Source organism: Mus musculus, chromosome 12, assembly GCF_000001635.26.
Source record: "Mus musculus strain C57BL/6J chromosome 12, GRCm38.p6 C57BL/6J".
NCBI classification, from domain to species: Eukaryota; Metazoa; Chordata; class Mammalia; order Rodentia; family Muridae; genus Mus; species Mus musculus.
In genome coordinates, this window is record NC_000078.6 from 87,829,302 (window position 1) to 87,848,539 (window position 19,238).

At 40.0% G+C, this 19,238-nt stretch overlaps 1 protein-coding gene and 1 pseudogene across 1 annotated transcript; both read right to left on the reverse strand.

The window, feature by feature from the left end:
- On the reverse strand, positions 1,396–11,964 carry Gm21038 (predicted gene, 21038; annotated as a pseudogene).
- Gm2001 (predicted gene 2001) lies at positions 12,664–12,885 on the reverse strand. Its single transcript, XM_003945493.3, has one exon. The coding sequence runs from the start codon at positions 12,883–12,885 to the stop codon at positions 12,664–12,666; it is 222 nt and encodes a 73-aa protein (XP_003945542.1).
- Between the last annotated feature and the right edge of the window lie 6,353 nt (positions 12,886–19,238).

A 19,238-nucleotide genomic window follows, 5' to 3' on the forward strand; every position in this document is an offset into this window, starting at 1 on the left:
TATGTGTATTTGTGTTCCTCATAATGAGATGACTTTGACAGATGACTTCCTGCATGAGCAATAAGTACTATATGGAGTAAGCAACATCCTTCTCAGCCCTTGTCATCTCACTTCAACTTCATAATAACTTCAAGTTTCCAGGTTTTAAAGATGAGATAGAGAGAAGTTAGGTCTTCTGATTTTTTTTGTTGCTGTTTATTTGTATTTTTCTGCAAATTTGGGGTGTAGGGGGCTGAAACATAGACAACTTAGGTAACTTGCTATGTTCCAGAACCAGATAACATAGGGAAACAAATGAAAAGCCAACAAAATAGAACCAAACCTACACCCCAAATAACTAAACAAAATCATGGCCTGTGATAATTCATTTAAAAATAAAGTTCATTAGGTTGAAGAGACCACTTAAGAGCACTAATTCCTGACACACACATGGTGTCTCAAAAATCTGCTACTCTAGTATGAAGTGGGTTCAATGCCCTATCTTGCTTCCTTGGTACCAGGGATACATGTTGTTAGAGATGTACTGGAAGACAAAAACACCTTTACATATATAATAAAATTGTAAACTACGTTTTGTTACATTTAGTACATGAGTGTATGGGTAACATGTTTGTGTGTTTGTATAAAACAAATACAGCTGTGTGAATGTCAGAGAACAACCTGAGAGATTCCATTTCTTTGAGACAGTACTCAAGGTAGTCAAGCATGGCAGCAAGAGCCTATACCCACTGTGACATTCAATCCGTTTTACAAAACTACTCTCTTAATTATTTTCTAGTATAATTGCTGTTCTCTACATAACCATAGCACAATGAAGAATCATCATAGTACAAGCATGACATATGATATGTCTTTGTGGAAAATGAGACTTGAATGAAGAACATATCCATCCTTTTTTTTTTAAAAAAAGATCAATTTATTTATTTAACGTATATGAGTACACTGTAGTTGTACTGATGATTGTGAACCATGATGTGGTTGCTGGTAATATGAATTCAGGACCTCTGATAGCTCTGGCTTGGTCCTGCTAGCTCCAGTCAGACGTAGTTGTCCTCAGGTGCCAGAATAGGTTGTCAGATACCTTTATTGGTTGTTTTGAGCATCCATGTGATGTCTGGGATTTGAACTATGGACCTTTGGAAGAGCAGTTAGTGCTCTTCTATCCAGCCCCATCACTTTTTTATGATCCTACACCCCAGGTTTTGGTCTATGCCTTTCTGATTTCTCACATTCATTATTTTAATATTGTACCATAGAAAACCAGAATGCAGTAAAAAGTTTCCTTTTGTTTGGTTTGGTGATTGACTTATGCTTGGAGCAGGATGTGGTACTATGGGAAGGTATGGTCTTGTTGGATTAAACATGCATCACTGTGGAGGCAGGGCTTTGGGGAAATGTATGTATACTCAGGCTCTGCCAAAGGTGAGACACAGTAATCTCATTTTCTGCCTTTGAATTGGGAGAGGGAGGCAAGCAGTTATCTGATATAGAAAATCCTAGTTTGTAGAAAGAGTTCCAGGGCAGCCTGGAGTACACAGAAAAGCCCTATCTCAGAAAGAAATAATGATCTTTCTTACTTGTGTCTTAGTCCTCCTTCAAAGAAGATGGTACTCACCAGGTAGGTTGTTGATTCAGTTTCTGGTTATGGAATGGTCTTGGAGTACAAATATTTTGCATTTTTTTTTTACGGGGATTGCTCAAGCTTTCACATCTGATAGAGGATCCACGTTTAAGATCTGTGCCAACCAGTGCCAGCCATGATACAAGCCATGATTGTGAGACTCCTGCTGGCTTCCAAAGGGCCACTGTAGTTGGATGATGGTGGCATACAAATGGATCACCCCATACATGTGTTTTAGAAAGTTGTCCTTTTGTTCAACCTTAGAATCCATCACTTGGTAGACAAGTATCCTTTGAGAATCCTCCAGAGTCATCCCTTCCTTGAAAGCTGGGTAGAAAGGAGCAGAGTATGGACATTTCTTGTGGAGATGAGAAAAAATGAAGTCTCCCAGTTTGGGGTGTGCCGCAGACAGATCTCACTTGGGTCCTAAATCCACAGGCAAAACTCGGGTTCCGGTGGTTAAAGGCAAGCAAGGAGTTGGTGCAGATGACAGACACAGAGAGAGTGTGTATCTGGATGTAATTTGTCAAATCAGGCATCAAACTTTTAATACAGAAGAAAATAGGGAAGTTAGGTGACACATTGGCAAGGTACAATGAGGTTACCGGATGCTTAATGACTCTTACACAAAACAGAGGAATGCAAACAACATAAAGGCTGTCAGGAACTGGGCAATAAAACAACTGAGACATAGTCAGCTCTATCTGAGGTCAGCTATATTCTTAGAAGCCAGGTGTGAGATCTTTGCACTTCCAGGCCAAGGGCTTTTGTGTCCAAGCCATAGTTCTAATTAGGGAGTTCCACTCTAGCTAACATTCTCATGAATAATGCAATACTCTAGTTTCTCCTCAAACCACAGCCTACTACTACTTCCTAAACCATTGTAAATTCCTGTATATGGGAGTGACTCAGCTTTTTTTCTAAGTGATTGTGTGGGAAGACTTTCTACTAATAAGTAATGTAGTCTGGCATACATACTACAATAAGAATTCTAAACTTACGTTGCTAAGCTTGCCCTGAGATTTCTAAGTATGTAGAAGATAGTTGCTACACTCTCTGGTAGAGTCAACTGGACAAGCCGAAAGGCTTAAAAGTCACTCATGAGGCAAAAGAGTTTTAAGGAAGCTCTCCTCCTGGAGGCTAGTGTTCTCTACCCATACATTAATTTTTCATTCCCGAGTTCCAGTACCACGCTAGTCTAGAGTATGGATCCACGTGCTCTCTTTCAGTATTTTCCTATAAGTGCTCTGACATGGCTAAAGCCTTCCGCCAGTGTTCCAACACTCCAAGGGCATCCTTGACCAAGATCAAGGGTTTAGAATTCAGCAAGATTGTAAAAGCTAAGTCACTCCCTTACACAGAAATTTACCATCACTTAAAAAGAAGGAAGTTTCAGACCAAAGGAGAAACCAGAATAGATACTATAACAGTTACACCCATACACACGTATTTACAATGGCCTAAGGGGAAGGTGGACTATACAAGGGACTAAATAGGAACTATGGCAAGGATGTGAAGCCCTTGACCCTGGCTTCTAAGGTTAGTGAATTTTAGGTGGAGCCCTTGTTGATCCCAGCTGTTGTCAATGTATTCTATCCTGGGTGGTTCCCTTTAGACCTTTTGTGTTTGCATTCCTCTGTTTTCTGTAAGATTCCAGTTACCTCAATTGTACCTTGCGAATATGTCACCCAACTTCCTTATTGTCCTCTGCATAAAAAGTCTGATGCTCAGTTGTAAAATTACATTCAGATTCCACACAAACTCTCCTGCGTGTGTGTCTGTCTGTCATTCATCCACGCTTTGCCCACCCGCGTCGAGAGACCCCATTCCACGCAGACACAGGGACCCAAAAGGTACTTTACAGATTCTGGATGCGGTAGCAAGCCAGTGGCTGACCCCTTGTGATTGGCACCAAACAGCAAAGTCTACTCTCACTCCCAGAGATTTCATTCTCTGGAGAACAGAGTATGAAAAAAGGGCCAGGAAGTTAGCTCAGGAAAGATCTACATCGAGAAATGGAGCTAAACTCATGGTGCCTATGCTTCTTGGGCAGAAGGACTATGCTAGACCAGCAGCACAGCTGAAAATCCCAAAGGCAGTGTTGGAGAAAATTAATCAGATAGCCGTATTCAGCTGGCAGAGTTTACCTCCACCTAGGGCTAAGTTCACAGTCCTTTCAGGAATTAGGCAAAAGCATGATGAGTCTTATGAAGGTTTTGTGGCTAGATTGGAAGAGGCAGTTTCTATGATGCTTCCCCCCTCGGAAGGAACTGATATATTAATAAAACAATTGGCTTGGGAATACGTGAACACCTTGTGCCAAGACCTGAACAGACCAATCCACAAGACAAGTTCCCTACAAGATTATATTAAAGCATGTGTAGATGCCTCACCGGCTGTAATTCAGGAGATAGTTTACACCGCAGCAAAGAAAGGGAAGACATTCGGCGCTACTGATGGAATTACATGTTTCGGCTGTAAAAAACCGGGGCACCTGAGAGATTGTAAAAATCTCTCAGGAGACAAGAAGAGCATTCCTTTGGGTCCTTTCCAGCGTTGTGACAAACACTGGAGAAGTGAATGTAAACCAAAGTCCCATAAGGATGGGACTCCGCTCACAAAAGAAGCGGGTAAGACAGAAAACTATGAAACTGCATGTTTCGGTTGTAAAAAGCCAGGGCACCTGAGTAAAGATTGTAATAATCCCTCGGGAAACAAGAAGGGCCTTTCTCCAGGTCTCTGTCCAGGCTGTGGTGGAGAGAACCTTGGAGAAATGATTACAGGTCAAAGTCCCATAAAGATGGGACTCAGCTCACAAAAGAGGCGGGTAAAGCAAAAAAACTAAAGGGGCAATCTCTTCGCCCCATTCAAGAACTGTAGAGCTCATTATAGGACTCGGCTCCAGTTATAAGAAAAACTTCAAGTGGTGGATTCTGATACTTTAGGTAAAATTAAAAGTTATGGTTAAATTATGGTTAAAGTATAAAAAGAGACTTCATAAATGTCAAAATATAGCTCACTTCTTACTGTTACCTTATTTACAATTTCCCAATCCTACATGTGTCAAAAAATTCGTAGAAAAGACTTATTTGAAAGTTAAGTCATCTCCTCAAACATATATAATTCATTCTATAGTAGTATTTTTGTTGGTTGCAGAAAGTAGAGAGCATTTTACAGATGGCTATAAAATATTTGACTAAGTGTGGACTGATTGCTTCAAAAAAGATTCAGCATGGTAAACTTCTAGGCTATTTGAGACATTTTGTGTATAGAGATTGTGTGTTTTCTCAAAAATTTGCCCTCAGATTAAATAAATTAGAAGTTTTAGATGCTTGCCAAAAGCTGTTAAAAAATTCTAGATTTTAATCTTGGTTTGACAAGCTACCTCTTACAAGCAGAAAAGGAAAGGAAGTGATAGAGGAAAATGGATTTTAAAACTCTCCCAGGGACAGAGAGAAATCGGGGGACGCCCTGTTTTATTCTCTCTGGCCCCTACAGGAGGAATTCTCTATCCTCTTTATGTATTGTCTAATGTTTGGTGCACCAATCATGTCAATTCATGTGTCTTTTGTTTGGTTGTCTGAGTGACTGTTTCGTTGTCTGAATGACTGACTGTTTTATGTTTCATGTTGAAAATTAAATAAATAAATAAATAAATAAATAAATAAATAAATGGTTAAAACTTTACCTGCTGAATCACTCTCAGTTGCACAACCGAGGCTGAGAGGCCCCTCACTTTAGCCAAAATTCAAGCACAGCAGGAGAGGTCCTGCTAAAAAACTTGTCTTTAAAGAAAAGGAGTCTTCAACCTCTTAGTTCTAAGACAAATAAGCCGATAGTTGTTTTTCCTAAAAAGTTCTCTGCAAGTTTGTGATTATTGTGTTTAGCAAATTACAAAGTGTTTTTTATCTTATAGTATAGCTATAAAAAGTAAAATTCTTTGATCTAAATTTATAAGATTTGTGTAGCCACTTCATTTGGTTTTTGACTGGTCTTAAAGGTATAAATATGATCTACATATCTTGGTCATAGAAAATTGGCTTTTAAGTTATTTGGGTATGATTAAAAAGATGTATCACTGGTTATAAAGTGAACTTAAAAGTAGTAACTCAGGGCCAGAGTCATTTTGAAACAAAAGCACCTGGCATAAACCAGCCCAGAGAACTAGTCCTCTAAAGATACTTCTAAATTGAGATAGCATTTTATGTAATTCTTATCCTAAAAGATAGACTTACAAAGATAAAATTTTAAAACGATGTCTCTTTAATGGAACATTAAAGTCTAAACTGTCATACATTAATGAATTGACAGCCAAATTTTGTAACGTGATAGTGATGTTTTTAGTATTGATTTTTAAGAAAAATAAATTGTTTAAAATTGGGTCTTGCTTTCCAAAAGTTATAGATATATTCTAATATTGCAATGGAAACTTAAAAATTATGGTTAAAATTGCCAGTGTCCCATTGACTGCAGTTTGCAGTTTGATTGAAAGCTTAAGATTTTTAACTCACCCAAAATTAAGATTGTTACAAGTGTAATCATCTTATGAGAGTGCTAATGGCGCTCGCTTTGGCCATTCAGCCATACAAAGCAAGGCAGAGTTAACTAGATATATTCATCTTTGTGCAGAAATTAGACCCTCACACAATCAGTTTGGCTATGGTTGTGGCCTTACAGGACCATAAGAGGTTATAAAAGAGTGTTTAAGGTATAAGTCATCTTAAAAAAGATTGTCTAAAATTAGAGACATGGATAGAGAGTTAAATTGTCCCTCAAAAATCGGTCCTCATTACAGGAGGGCCAAGATGCTCAGTTTAAAAAACATATACATTTGGGTTGATGCAAAGCTTAAAGCAGCCTCAGAAAAGTTTGTACAAAGTTTCTTGCATTTTGCAGACTACGCCTAGTGAAATTCTTAAAACTTCACCCTCCCTGCCTTCAGGGAGATTTCTTTTAGCTAAACAACATTTTTTCTTTTCAGATCTACCCAGGTGTTGTTCATAATAAAGTCTAAATTAAAGATTGATAAAAGGTCAATCAGGCTTTATAACTTATAAAGGCATTACAAGATAGCTTACCTACTTCATACAAAATTATTATAGATTTGAAAGTTTATTATTTCCTTTGCATCCTGTTAACTGTAAAGAGTTTACTTCTAGTGAACTGGTGACCATTTTTGTCCCTAGGTATGCCTAACATAGCTTTATAATATGTAAGAAAATTTTATTGTCAGCTTCATTACAAAAAGCAAAAAGTTTAAATCTTTCAGTGTATATTGTTTCCTAAACAAAAAGTATTTTATTAGCTAATGCCTCTAAAGAAAAGTTTACTTCAAATCTTTGTTTTTCACACAGTGAGCCTTAAAGTTCTGGGGAGTAATTGTTGCTTCATAAGATTCAGAGACAATATCTTTTAATATTTAGGGTTTTTAATTATACTGAAAAATTGTGGTACAAATTTGCTTCAAAATTTTATTTTCAAAAGCTTCCAAGAAATGTTAATTGGCTAAGACCTCACCTTAAACTCACCACAGGAGAACCTAAGCCTTTGTTAGGTACTATCAAGTGAGATTCAAATTAACTGGAGAGAACTAAAAAGGCTTTAACAGAAAGTAGAGGAAACTTCTGTAATCTATTGGTATGGATTGTAATTGGTGGTAATCAGATATTAGCTACGTATTCTAGTTATTTTTGTTAAAAATGTCCACAGCTATTCTTTGGCAAGAAAAAACATTAATATAAAATCATCCTTCTTCACCTTTAAAGTTTTAACATCCTATTATAAGGCTGCTGTGGTGCTAATTAAGAATTAAGAATTCCTTGTTCCAAACAGCAATTGGTTATTGCAGAATATTGATATTTGACCTATTACATACCATCATTTTAAATACAATTGATACTCATCCTAAAAATAAGTTAAAAATTGCTTATATGCATGCTTTTGTTTGTTTCTTCTATAAATTCATGCATGCATCACATTTACTGTATTTAATAACAACCCATCTATGGGGAAAAGGTATATGTGAATTAGATCACATGTTTATTCTTTTGAGTTTCTGCCTGCTTCAGCACAGATAATTTATGTGCTGTAGATGGTGTTTTAAAATGTTAAAGATTGCCTAAAAAAGACCTCTTAAGACAATACCATGCTAGATTTATATCCCAGGTAGATTATAAATCTTATACAAAAATAATTGGCCATATAATCTCATTCTTTATATCATCAAAATAGTAATGGCTTGAGATAATAATTTGGTATTTTAAATAAATAAATAAATAAATAAATAAATAAATGTGCATGTCTTTGTAAAGATTTGCTCTCAGTGTCCTCAGTTTCTACCTGCTCCACACATTGGTGTTAATTCTCGAGGACCTATAATCAATTATTGCAAATGGATACTCATTTTTGATTTTAGAAAAATAAAATATGCACATGTGACTTAATACCTTTTTAGTCTTTCTAAAAAATATAGTTAGTCATTGCCTGTGTTGATTCTTTTTGCTTGGTGTTCCAAATCAAATTAAAACTGGCTATTACAGCCAAGGATTTGAGATGTTTTGTCAACAATTTAATGTTACCCATCTTACTGAGATTTTTATAATTCTCAAGAAAACAGTACTGTGGAACTTTATATCTTCAAAAAAAATTGAATTTAGATGCCAAAAATCTCGATGAGTGTCTATGGCACCCTACAATCAGGCATACTCATGAGATGAAGGGATCCACTTATTGGCACATGGCATGATCCCGTTCAGATACTTAATATTGGGGAAAGGGGAAGTGTTTCTGTTTTTTCCACAGAATGCTACAAGAGCATGCTAGCTTCCAAGGTGACAGGCTGACCTGTGAGTAGGAACTGACAGTGCCCTGACAGTGGTGACAAAAAAAAGCTGTATTGAGCGCACAGAGAAGGAGAAATCAGAGAGCACACACAAACAAAATAAAGAAACTCTTCCTATCTCCGCCATGGGCCACAACAAGGAGAGCTGACCTGGCGTCAACTTGGAGACAACTAGAAAAGCTGACTCGTGAGGTGGAGGGACTGCTACAAGATTTCATCAGAGACACTGTTTTTGGCCATTCAGGCCAGCTCCTTATTTATAGCTATGAAAGTTTGCACCTTACCTGTATGCTATATTGTTAGATAATTTTAAGAGTTAAGATCGCCAATCTTGGCAAGTCTTTTCATATTCATTGTAATCCTTGTCATTTAACTAATTGTGTAGATCCTAAATTAGATAAAGAATCTACTGTTATGATTTTGTTAAAAAGACCTGCTTATGTTTTACTGCCTGTAAAGTTAGGAAATGTTCCTTGGTTCAAAAATTCAGGATTACAAACTTTAAAAAGACTAAACGAACTTATTAGACCTAAGATTTGTAGCAGCACTGGTTTTAGGAATTACTGCCTTAATTGCAATTTTAACTTCTTTTACATTGTCCACCACAGCCTTAGTCCAGCAACTGCATACTGCTCATTTTGTAAATGATATGCATAAGAACATCTCTGTAGCCTTGTCAGAGCTACATATTATAGATAAAAAATTGGAAGCAAAGGTTAACGCCCTAGAAAAAGTAGTGCTAGCAATGGGGCAAGATGTTGCTAATATTAAGACCAGGTTAGCTACTAAATGTCATGCTTCTTTCCAATACATTTGTGTTACCCCCTTACCTTATAATTTCATTTACAGAGAGTATAAAAAGATACTAATATTTCTCATGACTTAGAACAGTTAAAGACGGTAATTTCAGATATTAGTAAAAGTCACTTGGACACTTGGAACATTGATGAATTGGCTAGAGATTTAAAAAACAACCTTAGTGCATTGAACCCCCTGGATTGGGTTCAATATATTATCCTACTTGTTATTATTTTTGGCATTGTTTTACTAGTAATTGTGGTGTTTCCACTCATCTTTAGAGTGCTCCTGAGCTCTCTAGCTACGATGAGGCAGGACATCCTGGAAAATAAAAATAGAAAGGGAGAAATGCTACGCTCTCTGGTCGAGTCAACTGGACAAGCCGAAAGGCTTAAAAGTCACTCATGAGGCAAAAGAGTTTCAAGGAAGCTCTCCTCCTGGAGGCTAGTGTTCTCTACCCATACATTAATTTTTCATTCCCGAGTTCCAGTACCACGCTAGTCTAGAGTATGGATCCACGTGCTCTCTTTCAGTATTTTCCTATAAGTGCTCTGACATGGCTAAAGCCTTCCGCCAGTGTTCCAACACTCCAAGGGCATCCTTGACCAAGATCAAGGGTTTAGAATTCAGCAAGATTGTAAAAGTTAAGTCACTCCCTTACACAGAAATTTACCATCACTTAAAAAGAAGGAAGTTTCAGACCAAAGGAGAAACCAGAATAGATACTATAACAGTTACACCCATACACACGTATTTACAATGGCCTAAGGGGAAGGTGGACTATACAAGGGACTAAATAGGAACTATGGCAAGGATGTGAAGCCCTTGACCCTGGCTTCTAAGGTTAGTGAATTTTAGGTGGAGCCCTTGTTGATCCCAGCTGTTGTCAATGTATTCTATTCTGGGTGGTTCCCTTTAGACCTTTTGTGTTTGCATTCCTCTGTTTTATGTAAGATTCCAGTTACCTCAATTGTACCTTGCGAATATGTCACCCAACTTCCTTATTGTCCTCTGCATAAAAAGTCTGATGCTCAGTTGTAAAATTACATTCAGATTCCACACAAACTCTCCTGCGTGTGTGTCTGTCTGTCATTCATCCACGCTTTGCCCACCCGCGTCGAGAGACCCCATTCCACGCAGACACAGGGACCCAAAAGGTCTGCGGCAGATAGTAATGCCTGATTTCTCTCACTATCTCTCTTAGAATACTAGAGAAAATTTGAATGTTACTGAATAGGTAATATTCTTACTGAATTCCAAGCCCAGTGTCAGCTCAAGGACTACCTAGGGCATTGGTGAAGTCCAGTAAGCAAAGTTTGATTTTTCTTAGGTATTTGGCAAATCATTGCTTGGAGACACCTATAATATAACAATCCTGAAAGAGAGCACACAGATCCATTCGCAAGGACAAGTTTGGAGCATTCATTATATGGGATGCCACAGTTCCAGGAAACTGTTTCCATGAACTTTTCACCTCGGGACTGTGTCCAGGTTTCTAGGACTGTCATGCAAGTCACTACTGGAGTGGGTGTACCAGGCGTGGAGCATCCAGATACCAGATGCCACCACTGCAATGGAGAATGCTGCTTCATGGTGAGAACCCACTTCCTCCTCCCTTCTTTCACAAATTTCTCTGCCAGTTTGTACTGGACAAAATCAAGTTCCTTAGGGCTAAGAGTGACAGACACAGAATGCCCACATGATTGGACAGGCTTTCCAGTGAGCAGGCTATGGATCTTGTCAAAGACCTCCTTTACTTTGAACCTGTGATGCTGGAGATATGGCTTACTGGGATGGTGGATGCTTCTGCAAGTCCATCTTTATCTTTTTGGTCTGATATCCCTTACTGATATTCAAGTCGGCAAAGACCAACAAACATTTGGCAGAAACATGCTAAGTTTTGATAAAACTTCATCTTATAATCTTGTACCTTCCCCTGCAGGTCTTCTCTGCTGGGCTTGGACTGGGTACAGAGGTCTGGCCTGGAGCCCCTGTCCCATGCTGCACCTGTAACTCCTGGGCTGCCTCCTCCTCTTCCTCTTCCTCTTCCTTCTCCTGCTCCTGCTCCTCCTCTCCCACCACCACCTCCTCCTCCTTTTCCATTTCAGAGATTCTGGTGATCTCCTGCTCCAAATTCAAGAGGAGGTCCTACATTTCCTACAGGGCCAGCCCATCCTCAGCTTGATTCTCTGCTGGGGGATAGCAACTCTCTAAGGTTTTGTGAATGATTCTTGAGATGAGGCCACACTGCTAGTTACTCTGGATCAGCATGTTAGCCAGGTCCACATTCACCAGGTGTTTGTGCTGACTGGAGGTGTCCACCTGCTGGATGAACTGTGGGGCCTCCTCTTGCAGGGGGTACAGGCTGTGCAGATGGACCTGGCCTTCCTCCTTCTGGATCTGTTCCTGTTCTTCCTGATTCATTCCCTGCTGCTCTGCCTCTCCTAGCTTTAGGTTGAGAATCTGGGCCCTCACCCCATGCTCAACTTTCAGCATCTGATGGTACAGGGCTTCTCTGGTATTCTTCTCCATCACTTCCTCTAAGCCCTGGAACTCCTTATGCAGCTTCAGCGGCTTCACCTCCTCACACTTCTTTAGCTGCTAGATCATTCTGCCATCAACATACACACACATGTCAGTGTCCCTCTGGGCCTGAGGTAAATTGATGTGGACTCACAGATGCAAAAACATTCAGCAAACTAAAAGACCAACCTTCAGATCAGCAATGGAAAGTGCTTCATCCAGTTTGTCAAGATATGACCCATGTGAAGTCTTTCATCAGAAGCCAGCCATATATGCAGTGGTATTATAAGGTATTGTATAACACTTTGAGGTCTTCCCCTTTGATGGATATATTGGGATCTTACACATCTGCTGTGTTTGTACATGAGATGAACACCAAGAACAGCAGCAGCAGTGGAGGACAGGCAGCTGGAACCTAGAAGTTGTGAATGATTCTTGAGATGAGGCCACACAGCTAGTTACTCTGGGTCTGCAAGGTAGCCAGGTCCACATTCTGCAGGTCTTTGTGCTGACTGGAGGTATCAAAGGGCAGAGCTACAAAGGGCAGAGCTGGAGAGGTGACCCAAGCTCTTGGAGGAACCTACAAGATCCTGAGTGAATCGCAGTCATTGGATGGTTGGAGTTTGATTGTGCTTTTAATTGTGACTGTGCCCTGACATGTTTCCCTCTTGAAGTAAGAAGGCATTTTAGTGGAGCCCACAGTTAAGAGACTTTGAATTTAAAAGATATTGGATATTTTAAAGGGAAGGAACTTTTTTTTTGACAGCGTCAAAGGTTTTATTCATGTAAACTATGAAAAATGACCATCTATAGAAGTGTCAAATGAGGGTGGGATAGGAAGGCAGGGTAGAGTGGGGCAAGGAGGAGGAAGAATTCCGCTCTACTGGTAATAAAGCTCCAGGTTCATCCCATCATGGATTTCATAGTCTCCCAGAGACACGTGGTCCTTATAAATTGTGTACCACTTTTTAAGAATGATCTTATTCCAGCGGGTGCCAGTTTGAGCCGCTATCAGTTTCTTCAAGTCACCAATGGTATCATCGGTGTTGCACTTCACTCGGACTTTCTTTCCTAGACGGTCATTGCAAACCACCTCAATCATTGTGGCTGGAGCTCCAATGTCCTCGAACTTATGGATGGAGCAACTTGCAGCTCCAATGCTGAACCCCAGTTGAACTTTTAATATATAAAGACTGTGGAACTTTTAAACCCTCTTATAGAGGTGCAGCCACTGGGAAGGATCACCTTCCTCCCCTCTTTAGGGTAGATTCATTTGCTAGGACAGTTCATGAACCTAAAAGGCAAAGCAAAATGAGACAAAAACAAATAAACATCAAACTAATACTTTCATTGTTTGTTTACAGTTTTAAATAAAAGTAGGCTCACTTCATCTTTATGTGTTCGAGTGCTTTGTCTGGATGTATGTCTGTGTACCACATACATGCCTGCTGCCTTCAGAGACTGGAAGAGGGTGTCAGATTCCTAAATTGTAGTCACCGATGGTTGGGAGCTGCCATGTGGGTGCTGGGAAACAAACAAGTTCCTCTGCAAGAGCAGCCAATGCTATGAACCACTGAGCTATTCCTCCAGGCCATAGTTGATAGTTTTATAAAGGACATTTAAAAACATATAAATGAAAGCTAACTGAACGCATTGTAGTTCCCAAGTCTGGCCATTTTGAGTCCACACTTTCCCTCATTGCTACAATAAGAACACAATACACACAACACCCTGGTGTTTTCCTAGTGTGCATTCATTTCAAGTTCAAACTTTCCCCTCATGGTCCTACTAATCTATATCACAGTGCCTGAAGAAGTCTTGAATGTTTGCTACCTGGAACCCTTAGTCAGCATAACTCACTAATTTTTCTGTACCACAGAAGTAAGCATTATCTGCTGGTTCTAGTTACACTTCCATTGCTGCTGTTAAAATACTCAAACCAAAAAAAAAAAAAAAAAGATTTAAAGGAGGAGGGACTTATTTGGCTTACAATTTAAGGTTACAAGCCACCAAGGGATGTCAGGGCAGCTAGAGAAAGCCCACAAGTAAAGGAACCTAATTTCTTTCCTACTTGTCTATCTTTAAAATAACAACAACATCAACAACAACAACAACAAAATAGTACTTCTCTACCACCCACCCTCTTCCCTCCTCAATAGGTAGGTAGGTAGGTAGATAGGTAGATAGATAGATAGATAGATAGATAGATAGATAGATAGATAGATAGATAGATACACACACAAGGCAGGACAACAATTCCTAATTTCCATGATCCAAATATTCTTAGGATATTAAGGGCTTGGGGGACTGTGGTACTGATCTCGGTCCAGCCCATATTTGCTAGTTTTTATGAATGACATTTAAAATCATAGAAATGAAAGCTTTGTATTTGCCATGCTGGGCCGTTTTGAGACTTCACTTTTACACATTGCTATGATTACCACATACAATATACACTGCACCCCTGATGTTCTTCTTGTGTGCATCCTTTTCAAATTCTACCATTCCCCTCATAGTCCTACTAATCTATATCATAGTGCTTTAAGTAGAATTGAATACTTGCTACTTCTAACACATAGTCAGCATAACTCACTCTTATTTTTCTGTATCAAGGCAGTACCACACTAGTAATCATTATCTGTTGGTTTCATTTCTGTGGCTGTTAAAATATTCTGATAAAACAGAATTTCCAGGAGGAGGAGCCTAATGGTCTTACAATTCCAAGTTACAACCCCCCAAGAGATGTAAAGGCAGCTAGTGAAATCCCACACACAATCAAAGGAATGAGGGACTTGCTTTCTGGCATAGAAATGAGGAGAGAGGTAAGTAGGCAGGAAAATGCACCTCATTAAAGAACCCAGCTTCTGAGCATCCTAGTTGCCAAGGAAGCCCAGAAGAGGTCCTAGACATGGTTGTGGCCAGATTACCTCTGCTTCCAATCTTGAACAAATCTGATAGAAAAATGGAAACTATATGTACTCCCAGACCATTCCATAACCAGAAACTGAATCAACAATCTACCTGCTGAGTACCATCTTCTTTGAAGGAGGACTAAGACACAAATAAGAAAGAGGATTCTTTCTTTCTGAGATAGGGCTTTTCTGTACTCCAGGCCGCCCTGGAACTCTTTCTACAGACTAGGTTTTCCTAGATCAGATAACCGCTTGTCTCACCCTTGAAAGTTGAAGGCAGCAAGATGAGACTACTGTGTCTCACCCTTGGCAGAGCTTGAGTATATATACATTTCCCCAAAGCCCAGCCTCCACAGTGATGCAACTGTAATCCAACAAGGCCACACTTCCAGAAAGTACCACACCCTGCTCCAAGCATAATTCAATCACCACACCAAACAAACAAACAAACAAATGGACCCTTTTACTGCATTCTGGTTTTCTATGGTAATGAGAGACAAAAGAGGCTACTGAGGACTACTGTTAAAATAATGAATTCAAATCATTCATTACAAAGAAATCAAAAAGACGTAGACCAAAAACCTGGCATGTAGGACTGAAAGAAAGTGATGGTGCTGGATAGAAGAGCACTGACTGTATATTAAGGGCCTGGGAGAGAAAGTAGGTTAGCTGAGTCATCAACAACTCCCTTAACATAGTAAATTACTCACATCTGTAGATTTTTACAAGAGACAGGGTCTCTGAGTTTACCATATTGTAACACCCCAAACCTCGGTCAGTGGTACCTAAAGACACCTGAGTGAAACACAGATCGATGCAAAACAAGAGGTTTGGGCTCGAGAGATGGCTCAGTGGTTATGAGCACTGACTGCTCTTCTGAAGGTCCCAAGTTCAAATTCCAGCAACCAAATGGTAGCTCAAACCATTTGTAAAGAGATCTGACACCATCCTCTGGTGCATCTGAAGACAGCTAGAGTGTATTTACATATAATGAATAAATCTTTTTTAAACATTTCAGGAGCACAGGTTACATAAGCAAAAATACAGTTCTTATTGGCTAAGCATGTTGACCTTTAAATCTATTGGCTACCAAGAATGACACCCACTTGAACTCTACCTGGGACATTCCAGAGGGTCAGGTGACTATCAGTCAGTACATTCTGTGGTTTTCTTCTGAGAATTTTTTACTCAGGAATGTTCCTGTGAGTGGAGAAAGGAACTTGGCATAGCTTCGACCCCATGCCAGTATGGGAAGCTGTAAGAAGGGTATAGGACTGGAAAAAGACCTTAGGTACCCTCAATATCAGTAGAGATAATGCAAAATAAAGCCTTAATTTGGGAAGCTAATACTATTATCCAACTCCACTTTAAGGCTGCTAAACCTAGTACTGCCTAATAGAATTGAATAGGATGTAAGTCTGGTTGATCCCCCTCTATAAGCCACCCTCAGTGCTTACAGTTAATATTTCTGTTAACAGTCCTCTACTTAAACTTTGCTTCAGGAATGAATGATTTAAAATTCAGTGTGGGAGTAGGGCAAATAGAGAAGATGCTAGAAATTAAGACCAAGGAGCTTAGATTTAATTCTGCAGAAGATTTCGAGCCCAAGGAGGACTGAGACAAATTAGAAAGACAATTCTTAATTTCTGAGGTTTTTTTGTGTAGCCCTGGCTGCCCTGGAACTCTCTCTGTAGACCAGACTGGCCCTGATCAGATATAGACTTGCGTCTGCCTCTCAAGTGTTAGGATCAAAGGCATTGGCGTCACATGGGGCCCAAGTAGATAATTCTTATCCTGGCAGTTGTGGCATATGCCTTTAATCTCAGAGGCAGACTGAGAGTTCAAGGCCAGTTTCGTCTACAGAGCTAGTTCTAGGATGACCAAGGCTACACAACGAAATCCTGTCTGGAAAAACCAAAACCAGCTGTCTTAGTTAGGATTTCAATTACTATAAAAGATAGAACAACCAAACCAACTTTTACTTTTATTTTTCACTTCATTTCTCCTCACTCCAGCCTCCGCTCATTCTGGGTCCCACTTATTCCTGTCCCTGCTTGCTCCCAGGCCCTACTCACTTAGGTCACCACTTACTCCCCAGAGCCTGCTTGCTCCCACACCCCAAGGCAACTTTGATAAAGGAAAATATTTAGTTGCAGCTAGCTTACACTTTCAGAGATTCAGTTCATTTTCATCATAGCAGCATCCATGGTGCTGGAGAAGGAGCTGAGAGTTCTGTACCTCAGTTCAAAGGCAGCAAGGAGAGACTACTGTGTCTCACCCTGGGCAGAGCTTCTGTATATATAGATTTCCTCAAAGTCTCATATTCAGAGTGACACACTTCCTCTAACAAGGCCACACTTCATGATAAATAGTACTACCCCCTGTACCAAGAATTATCACATCACACCAACAAAACAAACTAAAGGACAAGTCTTAAGATAGACTTCGTTTCTATGATAATGGAAGACAAAAGAGACTACTGAGGACAATGGTAAAATAATGTGTCTCTTAGGGTTCTCTAGACTCAGAAATGATGCAACTCTATATTGATGAAATTTATTGTGATGACTTACGGTCTGTGGTCCAAATAACCCAGCAAACATCAGCTGTGCATGAGAAGTCCAAGAATTCAGTAGTTTCTCAGTTCCACGAGGCTAGTTGTTTCAACTGGACTTCTGTAGAAGGAGGTTCCAACAGATATGCTGGCAAGTCGATCCTTGCAAGCAGTGGAAGAAGTGTTAGTTTTCCTCCTTCCAATGTCCTTATGTAGGTCTCTAGAAGAAGGTGTGGCCAAGATTAAAGGTGTGTACCACTATGCATGGACCTGGGACTTGCTTTGTCCCAGGCTGACATTGAATTCAGTGTCCTCGGATTAAAGGCCTGTACTACCTTGCCTGGGCCTAAGTTTTTCATGGCCATTACACCTCAAAATCTGCTGCCAAGATCCAGGCCAGAAAGTTGTATCTTCTCGCCTGAAGATTTAGATCACAGGTGAGCCCTCCCATTCTGGATTGTAGTTCATTCCAGATAGAGTCAAGTTGACAACCAGAAATACCTATTATAGTGTGGGAAATCAGAAAGGTATACACCAAAACCTGGGTTGTAGGATTGAAAGGAAAGGATGGATATGTGTTCTTACAGTCAAGTCACATTTTCCATGAAGGCCTATATCATTTGGGATGCTTGTACCATGATGTTCCACAATGTCTATGGTTATATAGAGAACAGCAATCTTACTACAACAAAGTTAAGAAAGTAGCTCTTGTAAATCTGATTTGGTGACTCAGTGGGTAAAGACTCTTGGTGCCATGCTTGACTACCCAAGTACAGTCTCAGATAGATAGATGGAGAAAACAGGCTCTCTCAGGTGGTTCCCTGACCTTCACACGGGTTTTGTGTCAGGTTTACACACACAAACACACACACTATCACACAAACATACACACTACGTGTAACCAAACTTATTTTATAATTGTATTTTATGTATATTGGCTTTGGTCTGCATGTACATCTGTAAGCACATGCCTGTCTGATGCCTGAGGAGGCCAGAAGAGGGCATTGGATGCCCTGGGTACTACTGTAGCAGAAGTTTGTGAGCCACCATGTGGGTGCTAGGAATTGAACAAAGGTTCTCTGGAAGAGTAGTCAGTGCTCTTGACTGGTCTCTTCAATCCAAAAAAGTTTATGTTTAAATGACTTGCCATAGTCAATGCTTTCTTTTAAGTATGTACACTGTGGGTTTGGTTCCCTTGTGCTGGATTTTCATGAGTTTCTATAACTCATCTGGTTCTGGATTTTGTTTTCCTCCTTCCAATGTCCTTATGTAGGGTCTCTAGCAGAAGGTGTGGTCTAGATTAAAGGTGTGTACCACTATATATGGACCTGGGACTTGCTTTGTCCCAGGCTGACATTGAACTCAGAGTCCTCGGATTAAAGGCCTGTACTACCTTGCCTGGGCCTAAGTTTCTCATGGCCATTACCTAAGTTGTTTGTTTGTCAGCCCTGGTCCCCAGCAATTTACAAAAAAAACCAAAACCAAAAAAAAAACAAACAAACAAAAAACCCTTAAAAAAAGCCAGAAGGCCTAACTTCTCTCTGTCTCAGTCTTGCTCCCTAGAAACTCAAAGTTGTGAGGAAGTTGCAGTGAGCTGACAGGGCTGAGGAGGAGGTTGCTCAGGCAGTGCAGTACTCACTGCTCAAGCAGGAAGACTTGAGTTCAATGCAACTCATGTAAGAAAAAAAGATGGATGTAATATAAGAAAACCCCACTAGCATAGCTTCGATGAGCTTTATCTAATCAGCTCACTAGCATTGATTATTGGAACAAGCAAACTTGCCCAACAGAGGGCACCCAGAACAACAAACGCCACATGCCCAGTGTGTCTGTGCTAGAGGGAGGTGCTGGTGTTGACTGGTGGGCTCTCAAAGATCCACGGGCAGGTAAAGCCTGATTTGTCTGCCTGCCAAGAAGCATCCAACAACAACTGTCAAGGTCTGAATATGGATAGCCTAGGGAGTGGCATTATTTGCAAATGTGGTCTTG

Bases quoted from the DNA above. Each gene is read 5' to 3' on its own strand.
- Gm2001 (XM_003945493.3), bottom strand. From the start codon at position 12,885: ATGATTGAGGTGGTTTGCAATGACCGTCTAGGAAAGAAAGTCCGAGTG.